Genomic DNA, 15,510 nt, shown 5'->3' with positions numbered 1-15,510 from the left:
TTCCCCATACTAAAGTGTTACCTTTTTTTTGTGTTTTACTCTAGATTCCTGTGTATGCCTCTCATGAATCTTTTCTTTTTCACCTTTTTCTTAGCTGGCAGGAGTAAATGGATTTTTTATGTAAGTGCTCTTGTGGCCTTTTTGCAGCTGAGAATCTTTTTGAAGCATGGTTCAGATAATGGATGGATGGATGGTACTACTTTGTTAAAGTTGAAATATTTTAAATTTTAGCTCTGAGAGCTGAAGACCTCCTGAGCTCATAGCGTTGCTGGGAGCAAGATAATCATGAAAACGACAAAGGGGGAAAAAAATCTAAATAATGTGAAAAAGAAGCCAACATTGTGAACAGGCATTTCTGGCAAACTGGTAAATCCTAAATCCTCATCTCTGTCTTGCAGAAACGCTGCACGTTATGCCATGGTCATGGCCGCTCCAGAAACAAAAAGCGCTGCGGTTCCTGTCATGGCAGAGGTCGCAAGAGGTGAGAGGGGTCCGACCGTCTGTTTGTCTTCACTTTCCTGTCCAACTTGCAGAGGTGCTGTATGTCCTGTCATGGCCATCAGCACGCCGGGTAAAAACGTTGTGTTTTGGTCATGGGTGAGGCTGCAGGAGGGGAGGGAAGAAAGCAGATCCGTTCACAGGAAGAATTTGGATGCAGTTCCTTAATGAGTGCCATGTTGGTTTTTCGCAAGCACTAAAAAGGGCATCAGTGGCAATGCGGACACTAGTCAGTTTCAAATAATACAGCGCAACGTTGAAACAATAACATAATGGAAAATGCACAGTAGCATACGAAACTTACTGTAAGTCGAGACATTAGAAGGAAAGTTTTAGTGTGAAAATCTTCTTTATTTGTGATTGTCAACTTACTTGTACACTATCTAATTCGACAAATGTAGTGAACCCCACTCCTCTGGTGCTCCATTCACTTTCAAACAATATTAAGTTATAAATACCATATCTCCTATGTCTGTTGTGTGTATAGATAGATAGATAGATAGATAGATAGATAGATAGATAGATAGATAGATGGATAGATAGATATATCTGTTGTGTATATCCTGTATATAAACACTAAACACATCAAGATGTCCAGCTTACTGTAGAATGAGCAGGTACAGATGCGTAGGTTGTTTGGCAAAGGGAACAGATCTTTCAAGGCATCCTCTGAAAGCCACCAAGGCAAAGTTTTGTCTATGGGAGCATAAAAGTAGACAGCGGGACAAACAGTGGCCTACTGGGGTTGCAATATAATGAGAAGAGAGGACCTGGGCACAAGCCGCGGTTTTGGCAAGGCATCCACTTTGTTGCCCTAGAGTGAGGCATTGATTCTGTCCTAGCTCCAAGGGGTCCTTTGACCTTTGTGTGGAGACAGGCAAGTGTAAATCAGACTTTGCACAAGGGGATCAATCACATATCATACTATTATCAGTCCAATATTACTATAAGCACTGTAATATTTTATTATTAAAAAACAATGTAAATGGCAGCACACTATGCACATTTGAACAATCCTTAATCAGTAGCCTCTCGCTCTCTTGCTCTCTCCCTCTATCCATCCATCGTTCACTCCCCCTCTTTTTAACAACATCCCTTCTCTAGGTGTACTCTCTGCGATGGTCATGGTTCCAGGACTTGTTCAGTTTGTCATGGCAGCCAAAACCTGCTTCATTTCATTCAGCTCACTGTGACATGGTAGGGTCAAAACTGGACACGGGCTACAAACACACACACACACACACACACACACACACACACACACACACACACACACACACACACACGCACTGACACACACAAATATTTTAAACCATTCGTTCTCCATCTGAATTAGTCTGCAGCTTTGACACATTCTCCATTTTCTTTCTCTCTTTGCACCCCCTCAAACCCATCTGTCTTTCTCTCTCTCTCTCACTCTGTAGGAAAAACAACGTGACTGACTTCATTCCGGACCGCCAACCTGATTTTCCAGACAAGAAGTTTAAGAAGGTGACAGGAGACCCTTTCTTCATCGATGAAAATATTCTGGTAAATAAATAAAACAATTAAGATTGGAAACTGTCCTACTATATACTACGTTGTTATTTTGCCCTTTGTACACCCTGAACGAACATACACTATGAAGATATACATATTTTAATTTTTCCATTATTATGTACAACACACTAATACAGTATATATTTCAAACCTTATTAAAAAAAATATATATATCAACACGGATATAGGAAAAAAGTTTTTAATGCATAGCAGTACAGGCCTGTTTCGTGCATCTCGCACTCATCAGCTGCTAATGTTTTTCTCACAAAGAATCACACAGTTATGTTGCCCAGCATCACACCTCTAATTTTGGTTGGACAGCGACCAATCAGATGGGGAAACATTCAAATTATAACAGCCAATGGGGTAGGTACTTATGATGCACAGCAACCAATGGAGGGGTTGAAAACATTACAACCAATGGGACTGGGGTTTGATTTGAAAAGCATTTAGGGGCCAGGGCACTGTTGAAATGGCATACATTAAAAATATAACAAGGTAAATTATGTGAATTATATATTGGGGTGGTGTTGGGGCACAGTAGGGAGGACAGGTAGTTAAAAAAAAACTTATTTAAAATAGCATATAAAAAACTATATGTGTGTGTGTGTGTGTGTGTGTGTGTGTGTGTGTGTGTGTGTGTGTGTGTGTGTGTGTGTGTGTGTGTGTGCGTGCGTGCGTGTGTATGTATAATTTTTACATTGTTACTTCCATGCTGCACCCATTGATCCTGAAGGAAATGGAACCCTTAAGCTGGCATGCTGGTGTCTTACTCTAATTTATTCCTTAACTAAATCACCTTTCATCAGCAACAAGCTAGGCCAGTATAAAACGTATTCAATGTAGTAGAATGACAGTAAAAGTATTAAATGTATTGTATTGAATCATCAGTAAATTGATAAATGAAAGTATTGAATGACAGCAGCAATGTTAGGCATGTTCGATTCTTTCTCTGTCCTGTCCCAGGTATACCCAATAGATGGTTTCCCTGATCACGAGATCTGTGATGTGTCAAGAAAAATGATAAATGAACATTTCACCCGCTTCAGCTCCACTAGCCACATCCTGCAGCAGGTATGACACACGTGAGCACACACAGCACAAGTAAACACACCCCTACACACTCTTACACACATAAGAATGCAGAACACACTGCATATGATTAGAGTTCAATGTAATTTAACACCTCCATTTTATGTTACTTTTAACTTTTAACAACTTTTAATCGATTTTATGGTTTGCCTGTACCATTTTCTGGGTTTTATCTGATCGTTGATGGTTGCACGGGCTTGATCACACTGGAGTCTCTGACTCCGTAGTGCTTATGCTGTATGTGGTGAGAACTGTATGGACTCAGCCCTCTGCCATGGCCGTAATCTGCGTTTTCGTTTTTCTTTATTTATAATTCCTCACTGAGCTTTTTGTCTGATTTCTGGAAATACAGCCATGTTCCCATTTTCGCCCTTCAGTCTATGGGAAATATGCCTCCCCTCTCTTCTCCCTCCACTGAATGCATCAGCTGTACCACGCTCAGCCAGAAAATCACAGAGCTTGAAAAAAGAGTCTCTGTGCTCTACCACATACAAGAGGATGAAAAAATTATGGACACTGTTTGTTGCTTCCCAAGCTTATGTCCTGGAACCGACTGACAATCAAACCAGGGACATGAAACGCATTGCAAAGCAGTTTTCGGACATAATGAGCCCAGCACCGATGACTATGCGGACACTATTCCGTGGTGTGGCCCAAACCCACTTGAGACCAACACCACATTGGCTCTGGGTATGTGCTATTGGCTAAACCAGACCAAAAACCAAAGACCTGTTCTACCCCTGCAGTGTCAAACCCTGAGCTCTGGACAGATGTTGTTTGGGGTAAAAGAGGAGTCAGACAATACAAGCACAGTTCCACTAATGTCCCACCAGAGGTTTGGCTGGAGAACAGGTATATTATTTTGGATGGGGCTGCCTGTCAGTGAGCACAATGGTAATATCACAGCTAGCATTAGCACTGCTCACTCAGAAGCTAACGCCGAGACCCGTGCAACCACAGCTTGTGATACAGCTAAGCCCTGGAGGAGCATCTCTTGGCGGCTTCCAGAAGTAAACAACAGATCAGTAGCCGCTAAAGCTAATGTCACATCATCAAAAAGGACAGCAAAACATACACCGGACATTTAAAAAAGATGTTAACTAAGCTAGACAAGACATCAAATCAAAGACAGCTCTGCTGGTAGGTGACTATATAATAAAAGATGTCAAAAGCAAAGTTTTGAAAACTGTCTACCCAACGCTACATTTAGTGACATGGTCCAAACACTGCCACAAGTGTTATTCAACCATCCAGGCACAAACGCACTTATTGTGCATGTTGGAACAATTGACACTTGTCCTGGAATGACACGTGGCTCAGAGCTGTTAAAAAGAGACTTCGTACACCTAATGGACATTCTACAAGTCCCAGCGCAGATATTTGTGTCAGGTCCAATCTCTATCCCTACTATAGGGAAAGGAATTGGAACGTTTCAGCCGCTTCCTGGCTTTAAATACCTGGCTTTCCTCCGCATGCACTGCTCAAAAACTGAACTTCATTGACAACTTCAACCTTTTCTGGGAGCAACAAAAAAAGTTTCAGAATGGACAAGGTTGATTTAAACAGAGGGGGTGGCACGGTGGTGCAGTGGTTAGTGCGGACGCCTCACAGCAAGAAGGTCCTGGGTTCGAATCCCGGGGTAGTCCAACTTTGGGTGTCATTCCAGGTCGTCCTCTGTGTGGAGTTTGCATGTTCTCTCCGTGTCTGCGTGGGTTTCCTCCGGGTGCTCCGGTTTCCTCCCACAGTCCAAAGACTTGCAGGTCAGGTGAATCGGCCATACTAAATTGTCCCTAGGTGTGAATGTGTATGTTTGTGTGTGTGATGGCATGGTGGCTTGTCCAGGGTGTCTCCCCGCCTGCCACCCAATGACTGCTGAGATAGGCTCCAGCATCCCCGCGACCCTCAGAGCAGGATAAGTGGTTTGGATAATGGATGGATGGGGGGTTCAGATGCTTACTGCCAACCTAACCCACAGCCTCTGTCACCTCACTGCTGGTATTTGGAAAGGGTCAGGAAAATCTGGGAAAAGTAAAGCAATTTTTTCTACCCAGGAAAACAAGGACTACACCATGGATCATTACCCCTCCCCCCCCCCCCCGGCCTCTCAGCGATATCTCACCCAAGCTAAGGATGCAGATAAAAGGGATTGACAAGATATTATGCAGCACCAAAAGTTCCTGCTTATCCAAACAAACCAAGGGCAATCTCCCCACGGTCAGCATTACAGGGCATGCTGACTACTAGGACTGACTGGGTCCTAACCCCCCCCCCCTTCAGCTCATGTCTTCCTCTGCTTACTGGGTATGAACCCTCTGCTGCTGTTACAGCCCACCCTGGACAGCAAGGAGTAACCCCAAAGTCTGTAATTCCTGTTTTGACCAGCTTCAGGAGGAACAAAGTGTACTCAGAGCACTCAGCTACTTCGTGTAGTCTGACTGCAGTTGTACGCCAGCAGCCAACAGCCTGTCACAAAAAAAATTGTGTAGATATTACTTTTAACACATTAAATTTAGTATTACTAAACATCAGGTCTTTGGCAGGAAAACATTTTTAATCAATGCTTTTATCATCAAGCACAATCTCAATTTTAACTGTTTTTAACTGAAACTTGGTTAGACCAAGAAAACAGCTGCCAATTTCTGTTTTGTGAGCAAATCCAGACAGCATAAGAAAGGAGGTGGAGTTGCCATTTTGTTAAATGATTTGCTCCAATGGAAGAAATTTTGTTTCTTTTGAATATGTGGCTCTTCAGTTGAATTCCTCTAATCGAGTTATATTTCTTAATATCTACAGGCCACTTAAATACAATGCAAACTCTTTTTGATGACTTAAATGAGTTGCTGTCTATAATCTGTATTGAATTTAACAGTGTAGTTATTGCTGGGGATTTAAACATCCATGCTGACAGCCCCCAAGATAGAGGAACTAAAGAACTGTGTTGTGTTCTTGATAACTATGGACTGACTCAGCATGTGACAGAACCCACACACAACAAGGGGCACACTCTGGATTTGATTATCTCCTAGGGTCTGAACATTTCTAAGGTTGTGGTGACTGATGTCACTCTCTCTGATTATTCCTGTGTTTTCTTGGAGAGTACTATCTCCATGTGCACAAATGCTCAAACAGAGGTAATCACAAAACGGCATATCATTGACAGCACCAGTGACATATTTAATTTAAAAATCTGTTTTCCAGCAGCTCAACAACTTTTTGGCACTAAACAATATTTTCAGTGTCTTCCAGTCAGGATTTTGACCACACCACAGCACTGACATTGCTCTTGTTAAGGTCTTTAATGACATCCGCTTAAACACAGACAGTGGCATAATCTCAGTCCTGTTATTATTGGCTCCCAGTGCTGGATTTAACACAGTTGACTACAACATATTACTAGACCAATTGGAAAACTGGGTGGGGCTTTCTGGCACAGCAATAAATTGGTTTGAATCCTACTTAAAGGACAGGGACTACGTTGTGTCTATAGGTAATACAAATCTGACTGTACAAAAATGACCTGTTGAGTTCCCCAAAGCTCCACTCTGGGGCCACTTCTGTTTAACATCTATATGCTCCCACTAGTCCTACTACTACTACTACTTTCAGCTGCTCCCGTTAGCGGCCGCCGCAGCGGATCATCCGTTTCCATCTCTTCCTGTCATCTTCATCTTCCTCTGTCACACCAGCCACCTGCATGTCCTCTCTCACCACATCCATAAACCTCCTCTTTGGCCTTCCTCTTTTCCTCTTTGCTGGCAGCTCCATATTCAGCATTTGACAATGTCTGCCTGAATTTGATAAATAGCAATACATACATCTCCCAATATATCCAGCATCTCTCCTCCACACATGTCCAAGCCATCTCAATCTTGCCTATTGTTATTTGTTTTATATATATATATATATATATGTGTGTGTGTGTGTGTGTGTGTGTGTGTGTGTGTGTGTGTGTGTGTGTGTGTGTGTATATTTTTATAACTTTGTTAAAAGAAACACTCAACAGTAGGGAAAGTGCTCGACAAATAAGGAGCAAAATAATCCAGTGAGTCAAGTAAATGTTTTATGAGACAGTACAAGCCTGTTTCAAGCTGTAAGCAATCATCAGCTAATTATTACTATTATTGACAGCTGATGATTGCTTACGGCAAAAAACTTTAGGAAAAAAAGTTTCCTAGCTTTAGGAAAAAAACGTTTAATACATAGCAGTACAAGCTTGTTTCATGCGTCGCACACTCATCAGCTGCTAATGTCATTAGTAGCTGATATATATATATATATATATATATATATATATATATATATATATATATATATATATATATATATATATATATATATATATATGCTCCTACTAGTCCACTAGTCCAGATTATGGAAAATAACAAAATATGCTACCGTATCACCAGGGGACTGTAATCCCATACAAGCACTAAGTGCATTGAACAAATGAATGGTTGGATGTCTCAGAATTTTCTTCAGTTAAACAAAGATAAAACTGAAGTAACTGTTTTTGGAGCTTTGGAACGAAGGAAGAATGATTAAAAGTCAGTACTCGGCTACAATCAGTAATGTTAAAAACCTCGAACCAAGCCAGAAATCTTGGTGTAGTCATGGACCCAGACCTGAATTTAGATAGCCACATTAGGTCAAGTCAAGTCAATTTTATTTGTATAGCCCAATATCAAAAATTGCAAATTTGCCTCAAGGGGCTTTACAGCAGCAATTGCATTTTTATCAAGGCAGCTATAAAGTCAGCCTATTATCACCTGAAGAATATATCAAGAATTAAAGGATTTGTGTCTCAGCAGGATTTGGAAAAATCTGTCCGCTACACTGGCTCCCTGTCCATCAAAGAATTGATTTTAAAACTATGTTCTTGGTTTATAAAGCACTGAATGGTTTAGGGCCAAAATATATTTCTGATCTACCGCTACATTATGAACCATCCAGCGTTTGGGACAGTTCTGCTTTCTGTCTCCAGAATCAAAACTAAACATGGAGAGGCAGCTTTCAGTTTTTATGCACCACATATCTGGAACAAACTCCCGGAAAACTGCAGGTCTGCTTCAACGCTCAGTTCTTTTAAATCTAGGTTGGAGACTTTCCTCTTTGCCGCTGCCCTTTATTAAATAAAACTTGAAGCTTTTGATTTTAATTTTACAGTGCACTGTAACTTTTACTCTTTTTTTATTTGTTTTTAAATGTCTTTTTATTCCCTTGTGTTGCTTCTCTTGATATATTATAAGTTTTATGTGAAGCACTTTGATTTCCTTGTTGCTGAAATGTGAGATATAAATAAATGTATCTTGCCTTGCCTCGCCTCAGCCACTAGATGTCAGTGTGTCTATAGTCTCTATAATTATCCACTCAGAAATCATGCAGCAAGTGATTTGGGGGAAGGGGGCTTTTCATCCATAAATGAAACGAATGGTATACTTCAGGTCATGTTTTATTTTATTTTTCTTAAAGCATTTTGGACATAAACTTTTCAGGTACACTGTAATTACTGTCTATATTTCTTTTGACAGCGTCAGACCATTGAGCTGGTTCCACTGACCCATGCCCATTACTCTTACAATGGAAAGGACTACGACTACTTTGTCTATGGAATGGAAAACAAAATCCACACTCCTAAATACCCTTCTTCATGTGTCATCCTTTAAACAATATATAACTTGGGCTTTTGTCCGGCTCGTCCGTGCCTTACAATATTGTAAATCAATGCTTGTTTGTGTGATCTCAGTGGGATTGGAGAAAATTGATGAGAATGCAGGCGAGTAAGGTCCCAGTTGGTTGTTTCTGTTATTCCCTGTAATGTCTTCATAACTATCTCTTTATAGGAATTCATACAACAATCTCTTTAAGACAAGGTAGCTACTCTTATGCACTTAATCTATCAACTATCACCTCTTGAATGTATCCAATGTAAACTGAATCCAGGAGCAGTCTCCTTTTTCAGGGTGTCAGTCATTTGAACATCTATCGAAACTGCAGTTAAGGTTTTGATATTGTGGTTCAACATTTAAGAGAAAACGACAAAAGAATGACTGAAGGTAGCAAACAGAATCATCTATGCACATTTTTCACAAATATAACAGTATAATCTGGCAGACCTTGTACTGTATATTTATGTCTGGTAATAAGTAGTGCTACCTGTGGACTTCTCTTTACTTTCTCTTTAAATCAGTTTACAGATTTTTTACCTCTTTAGCTAATGACGTACTCATTGACTATAGCCTTACTGGTATTTAGCCTCAAGGGCCTTTTATATTCAATTAAGCAGACCATTTATATAGTTGACTGTATACAAAGCCATACAGTTAAAGGGAACATTCCACAATTTTTAACCTTATTTATGTCTATATGCAACAGCGATGGCACATCAAAAATATCTGCAGATGTCCCCGATTGTTTCTGCATCTCAGGGACGGCTGTGAATCTGAGTTTTTGTGACCTCCAAGTGATTTGGTGACTGGAAAAACTACAGCCTAGCAGGTTTTCTGATACTCAGATCTACTCTAAACAACTTGTTCAAAATGCATAGCCTCGTTCTCTTGGCTAAACTGTTTCCCATGGTGGAAACGACGTCCCACAACTCTAGCACTGGGGATTTTATGGACGATGATACAGAGTCTTGCGTGCAATGCTTTCTGTTACATATTGGTGCTGTAGGAAAGACTGTGAGCAGGACAACACTGATTTCTCCATCATTATAGTACACAGTGAGGAGGACTCTGTTGCTTCAATCCACTACAGTACTCGTCAGTACTGATAACACATAAACAAAACCATTGGTGAAATTTCCCTTTAATTGCAAAAAAAAATTGAATAAGCTTCTGTTGTTAAAATGTCAGTGTAAAAACTTAAGTTTTCATTTACAGCAAATAATTAACCTTTGTAGGTTTTTACTTTCAGTCTTTTGTTGTTGTTTTTTGTGTTTTTTCTATCATATTTAAACCAAAGAGATTATCAGTTAGGAAGAGGCATTTTCATAAAACAGTGTCATGAGATGTAATACTCAGTCCTGCATACACTGCTGAGTGCTGCATTGTAATTTTAGATGCTGTCCTCAGTGCTTTATAATTTTAGTCAGCCAAGCATTTATACACAAGAATATAGGATAACATGTCGTGCAAAATAACTCTTTGCTTTTGTTTGTTTGTTCTTGTTTTTAGCGACTGCAATGGAGTCTAAAATTTTCATTTGTCATCAGTAAATCCAGGTTTAGTTGCCAAGGACATAAATTTCCAACACGTGACCAGTTGTTCGGGGTGTTTTCTCTTGTAAATGATAGACAATACAGTATAATCTTATATCTCTGACAACAACCGTCTTTGCCTCTTCCTGTTTTAACTTTTCTCGTATCAGAGCACTTTTTCTTTTTTTATATCCAAGCACACGGTTGTCTTCAGTTTTTATGTTGGCATTGGTTTACAGCACATTAGATTTTTAAACCGCAGCTAAACCCTTCCTGCTGGGCTTTCTCTACAGGGGGAACCATGTTGGAGATGAGCTGTAGATTTGGTCATATAGAATCCATTCATTTCTAACAGGAGATCTCTGTTGCTGATTATTGTGCTCCTGCTGGCATCCGACCCCTTGTTTAGGGACCAGAAGCATGCATAGTTTCAAAGACAATATTTAAGGCATTTCCGATTAATCTAGGGGGCATACGTGCGAGAGAGAAGAGAAATGGGAACAACAGAGGGAGGTGCTATAAAAGCTGCATTCGAGCCCATGCCACTTTGCGGGGGGTCTTGGGGAGGGTGGACTTTTCTCTCAGGGCCAAGGGTGTAATAAGCAACTAACAGCAAGATGGTGACTTCCCAGTCCACTCTCCAAGCTTGCTAATGTTTACTGTGGTTTGTTCATCCTACAGAAATGGAAATGATCAAAATCCCTTTGCACGCTTTCATATTTTCCAGGCTTGTGTCTGTTTGACTGAATTTAAAAGCACTCTGTTTACAAAGCTACCTCTGTCTGTTGCCTTATTGTTCCAAATCAATCTGGAAAACTGCACAATTTTCTGGCATAATCCAGCCAAATGATTACTGTCTGTGTTCATGTTTTATCATCATTCTGTAATCTATATATCATACTAATGTCCTGGAATATGAAAACATTTAAACAATGTTTAACATTTTTTAATAAAGATCTTTTCATTACCAACCGGTCTGTAGCTTACTAGTACCTAGCAATGATGTATAACTAATGTGTGTGTGTGTGTGTGTGTGTGTGTGTGTGTGTGTGTGTGTGTGCGTGCGTGCGTGCGTGCGTGCGTGCGTGCGTGCGTGTGTGTACAACAGTGGTGGGGAAAGGGTTCAGTATATTTTGCTTTTAATCAAATTACAATCAGTAAAGTCAGTTATCCAGTCATGGATTGAAGCAAGTTAAAATGTCCATTCAATTTAAGTTGAGTGGCATGGTGGCCCAGTAGTCAGCGCTGTCGCCTCACAGCAAGACGGTCCTGGGTTCGAACCCCGGGGTTGTCCAAACTTGGGGGTTATCCCAGGTCGTCCTCTGTGTGTAGTTTGCATGTTCTCCCCGTGTCTGCGGTGGGTTTTCTGTGGGTGCTCCGGTTTCCCCCACCATCAAGAAGACATGCATGTTAGGGTTAGTACTCCTGCCTGTGCCCCTGAGCAAGGCAATGAGAAAAGAACTGGAGCTGGTCCCCGGGCACAGCATGAAGGCACCAGCCCACTGCTCCTAGCTACACAGATCACAGGTAGGATGGGTTAATTTGCAGTAAATGAATTTCCTCAAGGGGATTAATAAAGGAAACTTAATTAATCAACGGGAGTATCTCAGCAGAATGTACTAAACCAGACAGCACCTGTTATGTTTGCATGCAAAATGCATCTGTTCCCAAAAGATGTGTGTTTGTTGTCAGATTAGCATCGTGGGTGATTGGTAACATCAGTGAACAAGCTATAGCGGCGATGATGAAGCTGGTTCTGATATCTCCACCCTGCTAAACAAAACAATCGTAAACCATTACAGCTTTTTCTGAGGGTTTCAATGGTTCATTTGGAAATGTTATTGGTCTGTGGGTGTATGTAACGGTCTGTATTGGTATGTCAGATGGAAACCATCACAGCATGTTATGCTCTATAGGAAACCATTAGGACCAGGTTAATGGTTTCTGATTAAAAACCAATAAAACCATTAGATCAGTGTCCTAAAACAAATTCACAAGGATTATTCTCATGGCTTTACAGCGGGCCAGTTAATCCTGGATGTAACCTATGTGCCTGTAGAGCTGCTCTTACGAAAGCGGTTTTATATTCTAGTCTTTACTCTTACATTGTTTCAACCTTTTGCGGATATGCTTTGAATCCAAAGATCTGTCATCAGATCCCTCCTGGTCCACAGAAACGGAGTAGACTTCGTGTCCAAGTTCATTGTAGGGTTCTGAGGAAATGCTCCACACCTGGGTTCAATTAGCCGCTACAGATGTCCTCCAACTCACCACTGTCCAAACACAACCACTTTACATTCCCAGTGTATAGAGGTGGCTGGATGGGCAGACAGCTCCTATTCCTGGTTTTGGGGGGGAGATAAATAAATAAATAAATCACCTAGCTACACCGTCTGGGAAGGAGACCATTAGTTTTTATTTCTTAACTCACCTTTAACCCAATTAACCGGAGTGAAAGTGGACCACATTTCACACTTACCTTCAATTGTTGGTTTTTCGGCGTATTGGAACTTTTTCTTCCAGTGGGCCACGTGTGTGTGTGTGCGTGTGTGTGAGAGAGAGCGCGCTCGTGTGAGCGCGTGTGCGTGAGTGAGTGAGTGAGTGCGTGTGTTTAACTCATCTGTACATTTCGGGGATTTCAATTAATTAATTGATTAATTAATTAATTATTTGTCGTCCCTGCTACCTGTCCAGTGGGCTACTACAGTTGGCGCGCTTATCGACGCGTGTCGTCTCTGTAGAGCTTAATGTAGATAAAGGGGCGGATGGATGAATGAAAGCTTTGAAGCGGTGATGAAGGGAAAGACGTCCATCACGCGGACAGCACGGAGGAAGGCGCTGAGTCTGGGGCGTGGCCTCGCGCTCCCATGCAGCGGGTTTGTTTGTAACATGTGGAGACTCAGACCGGGCTGCTGTCATCCACTCCTCTCTCTGTCTCTCTCTCTCTCTCTCTCTCTCACACACACACACACACACACTTCAACTGGGATAATCTGAACTTCACAAACTGCCATCAGCAAGGAGGTCTCCGGTGAGTTAATGTTGTTGTTGTTGATGATGTTTTTCCACTGCTGCGGCTGGTCAGCGTGTGTCCAGTGTGAGACTGCTGACGTGATATTGAGCCACCGGTCCCTCCGCTGAAAGATGCGTGTAGGAATCAAGTGGGATGGGTAAGAATGGAAACCACGGAGAGAAATGTGGAGACTTTTATTTTTCACCGTCCTGTTCTATATAGAGTTGGCCAAGCGTTGTCTGACGGGCTTTAAGAAGTTCTGCTCTGTTGTGTTGTGTGAGATCAGGCGTAGCTGCAAATGGGGGGAAACAAACAACCTAAAACTTAATTATAATAGAAGTTTTATTGATATCTAATGGCCACACATTGTGTTCCTACTAAATGGGACTTTACACTATATCTGTCATCACGTTGTGGATTTGTGTGTCGTTAGTCGATTGGCGGTCCTTTTGGACTAGTTGGTTTGTGTGGAAGTGTGTTTTCCACGAATTGTAGTCCCCAGAGGAGGAGGGTGGGATGGTATGAATGGACCGACCAATTGTTTAGAAAGTTATTTTGGACTTGCACTGTGCGTAATGCCTGTGCTCTCGTCTCCTCTACGTGGTATTGCATTGGCCATATTCTATTTGAATACGGATGCTTCTGACACCACATGTACCAGTCATGTTGCATTCTCACGGTGGAACAGAGCAGAACAGAACAGAACAGAAAGGGAACACTAGAGGCGATAAGAGTGGAGAAGAGGACAGTAGATAATATTACAGAACAGACAGGATAGAGCAAAGACAAACAGGACAGAGCGCAGAAGGAGATATGGAAACAGATCAGACCAGTATAGGACAGACCAGTATAGGCCAGAGCAGTATAGGACAGACCAGTATAGGCCAGAGCAGTATAGGACAGAGCAGTATAGGACAGACCAGTATAGGCCAGACCAGTATAGGACAGACCAGTATAGGACAGAGCAGTATAGGCCAGACCAGTATAGGACAGAGCAGTATAGGACAGAGCAATATAGGACAGACCAGTTTTGGCCAAAGCAGTATAGGACAGAGCAGTATAGGACAGACCAGTATAGGACAGAGCAGAGCGTGATGGCAGAAAGCAGAACAGATGGGAACAGAGTTGGATGGAACAGAGCAGAATATGAGATAGGAGGCAAAGCAGATCTGTACTGAACACAGCGAAGTAGAGTGGAGTAGAAAATAATAATGGAATATAACAGAGGGGGCTGACCACATCAACCAAACAGCAGAAAGAAGTAAATGGGACAAAAAAAGACTAGAACAGAGAAGAATAATGACACACGGAGTAATTGGCGCCGACTAGGCGAGCTATTCATCATACATTGGTGGTCAGAGCAGAGGTGGACAGTGCAGAGCAGAGCAGAGCAGAGCAGAGCAGAGCAGAGCAGAGCAGAGCAGAGGAGAGTTGACTATAGATTGTGTCTTTGGGGGTGTCTGGGTGAGTAACCTCCTCTGATTGTCCCTGCCTTTCCTGTTATGAACTCCTTGCCCCCTCTCTGTACAATCTGTATGGTGGACCGCTACTTCCTGCCCTGTGTGTGTGTGTGTGTGTGTGTGTGTGTGTGTGTGTGTAAGAGAGAGAGAGAGAGAGAGAGAGAGAGAGAGAGAGAGAGAGAGAGAGAGAGAGAGAGAGAGAGAGAAGGGGTTGTTGTTTTCTGGTCGCATTGTGTCTACTTCCAAATGTCAGTAATGATAAAGGAATGACGCTTGTACGCAAGCACCTTGGGGATGTATGAATGTGTGTTTGTCAGTACATCTGTACATATCCAAGTGTGTGTACCCTATGTACATACAAGGCATGTAGTGTGTGTGTGTGTGTGTGTGTGTGTGTGTGTGTGTGTGTGTGTGTGTGTGTGTGTGTGTGTGTGTGTGTGTGTGTGTGTGTGTGTGTGTGTGTGAGACAGACAGAGAGAGAGAGACAGAGATAGAGACAGAGGCAATTAAAGACGAGACAGAAAGAGACTGTTCAAAACAGAATGAAGTCTACTCAAGGGGTTGTTGTTTTCCTGGCTGAATTGTGTCTACTTCCAAATGTCAGTAATGATAAAGGAGTGACGCTTGCACACAAGCACCTCGGGGATGTAGTATGTATGCGTGTATGTCTGTCTGCACATATTCAAATGTTTGCGTGGGCACGTGTGTGT

General features: G+C 41.9%; 2 protein-coding genes across 3 annotated transcripts in view; both read left to right on the top strand.

Annotated features, from left to right (window-relative positions):
* ssuh2.1 (ssu-2 homolog, tandem duplicate 1) overlaps positions 1–9,160 on the top strand; it is a 31,778-nt gene extending 22,618 nt beyond the window's left edge. The window contains exons 9-13 of the mRNA XM_056301011.1: positions 399–481; positions 1,603–1,695; positions 1,923–2,028; positions 3,004–3,111; positions 8,658–9,160. Coding sequence (XP_056156986.1) covers positions 399–481; positions 1,603–1,695; positions 1,923–2,028; positions 3,004–3,111; positions 8,658–8,792 — 525 coding nt within the window. The 3' untranslated portion in view covers positions 8,793–9,160. The remainder of the gene's footprint in view (positions 1–398; positions 482–1,602; positions 1,696–1,922; positions 2,029–3,003; positions 3,112–8,657) is intronic.
* Positions 9,161–13,234: 4,074 nt separating this feature from the next.
* Positions 13,235–15,510, top strand: part of si:dkey-49n23.1 (semaphorin-3D) — a 141,496-nt gene continuing 139,220 nt past the window's right edge. For both annotated transcript variants that reach the window (XM_056273144.1, XM_056273143.1), the window contains exon 1: positions 13,235–13,358. The gene's annotated coding sequence lies outside the window, so the exon portion shown is untranslated. The remainder of the gene's footprint in view (positions 13,359–15,510) is intronic.

Source organism: Lampris incognitus, chromosome 2 (genome assembly GCF_029633865.1).
Source record: "Lampris incognitus isolate fLamInc1 chromosome 2, fLamInc1.hap2, whole genome shotgun sequence".
Lineage (NCBI taxonomy): Eukaryota > Metazoa > Chordata > Actinopteri > Lampriformes > Lampridae > Lampris > Lampris incognitus.
Note: the sequence above shows the minus strand (reverse complement) of the source record. Positions and strands in the feature narration are given on the sequence as shown.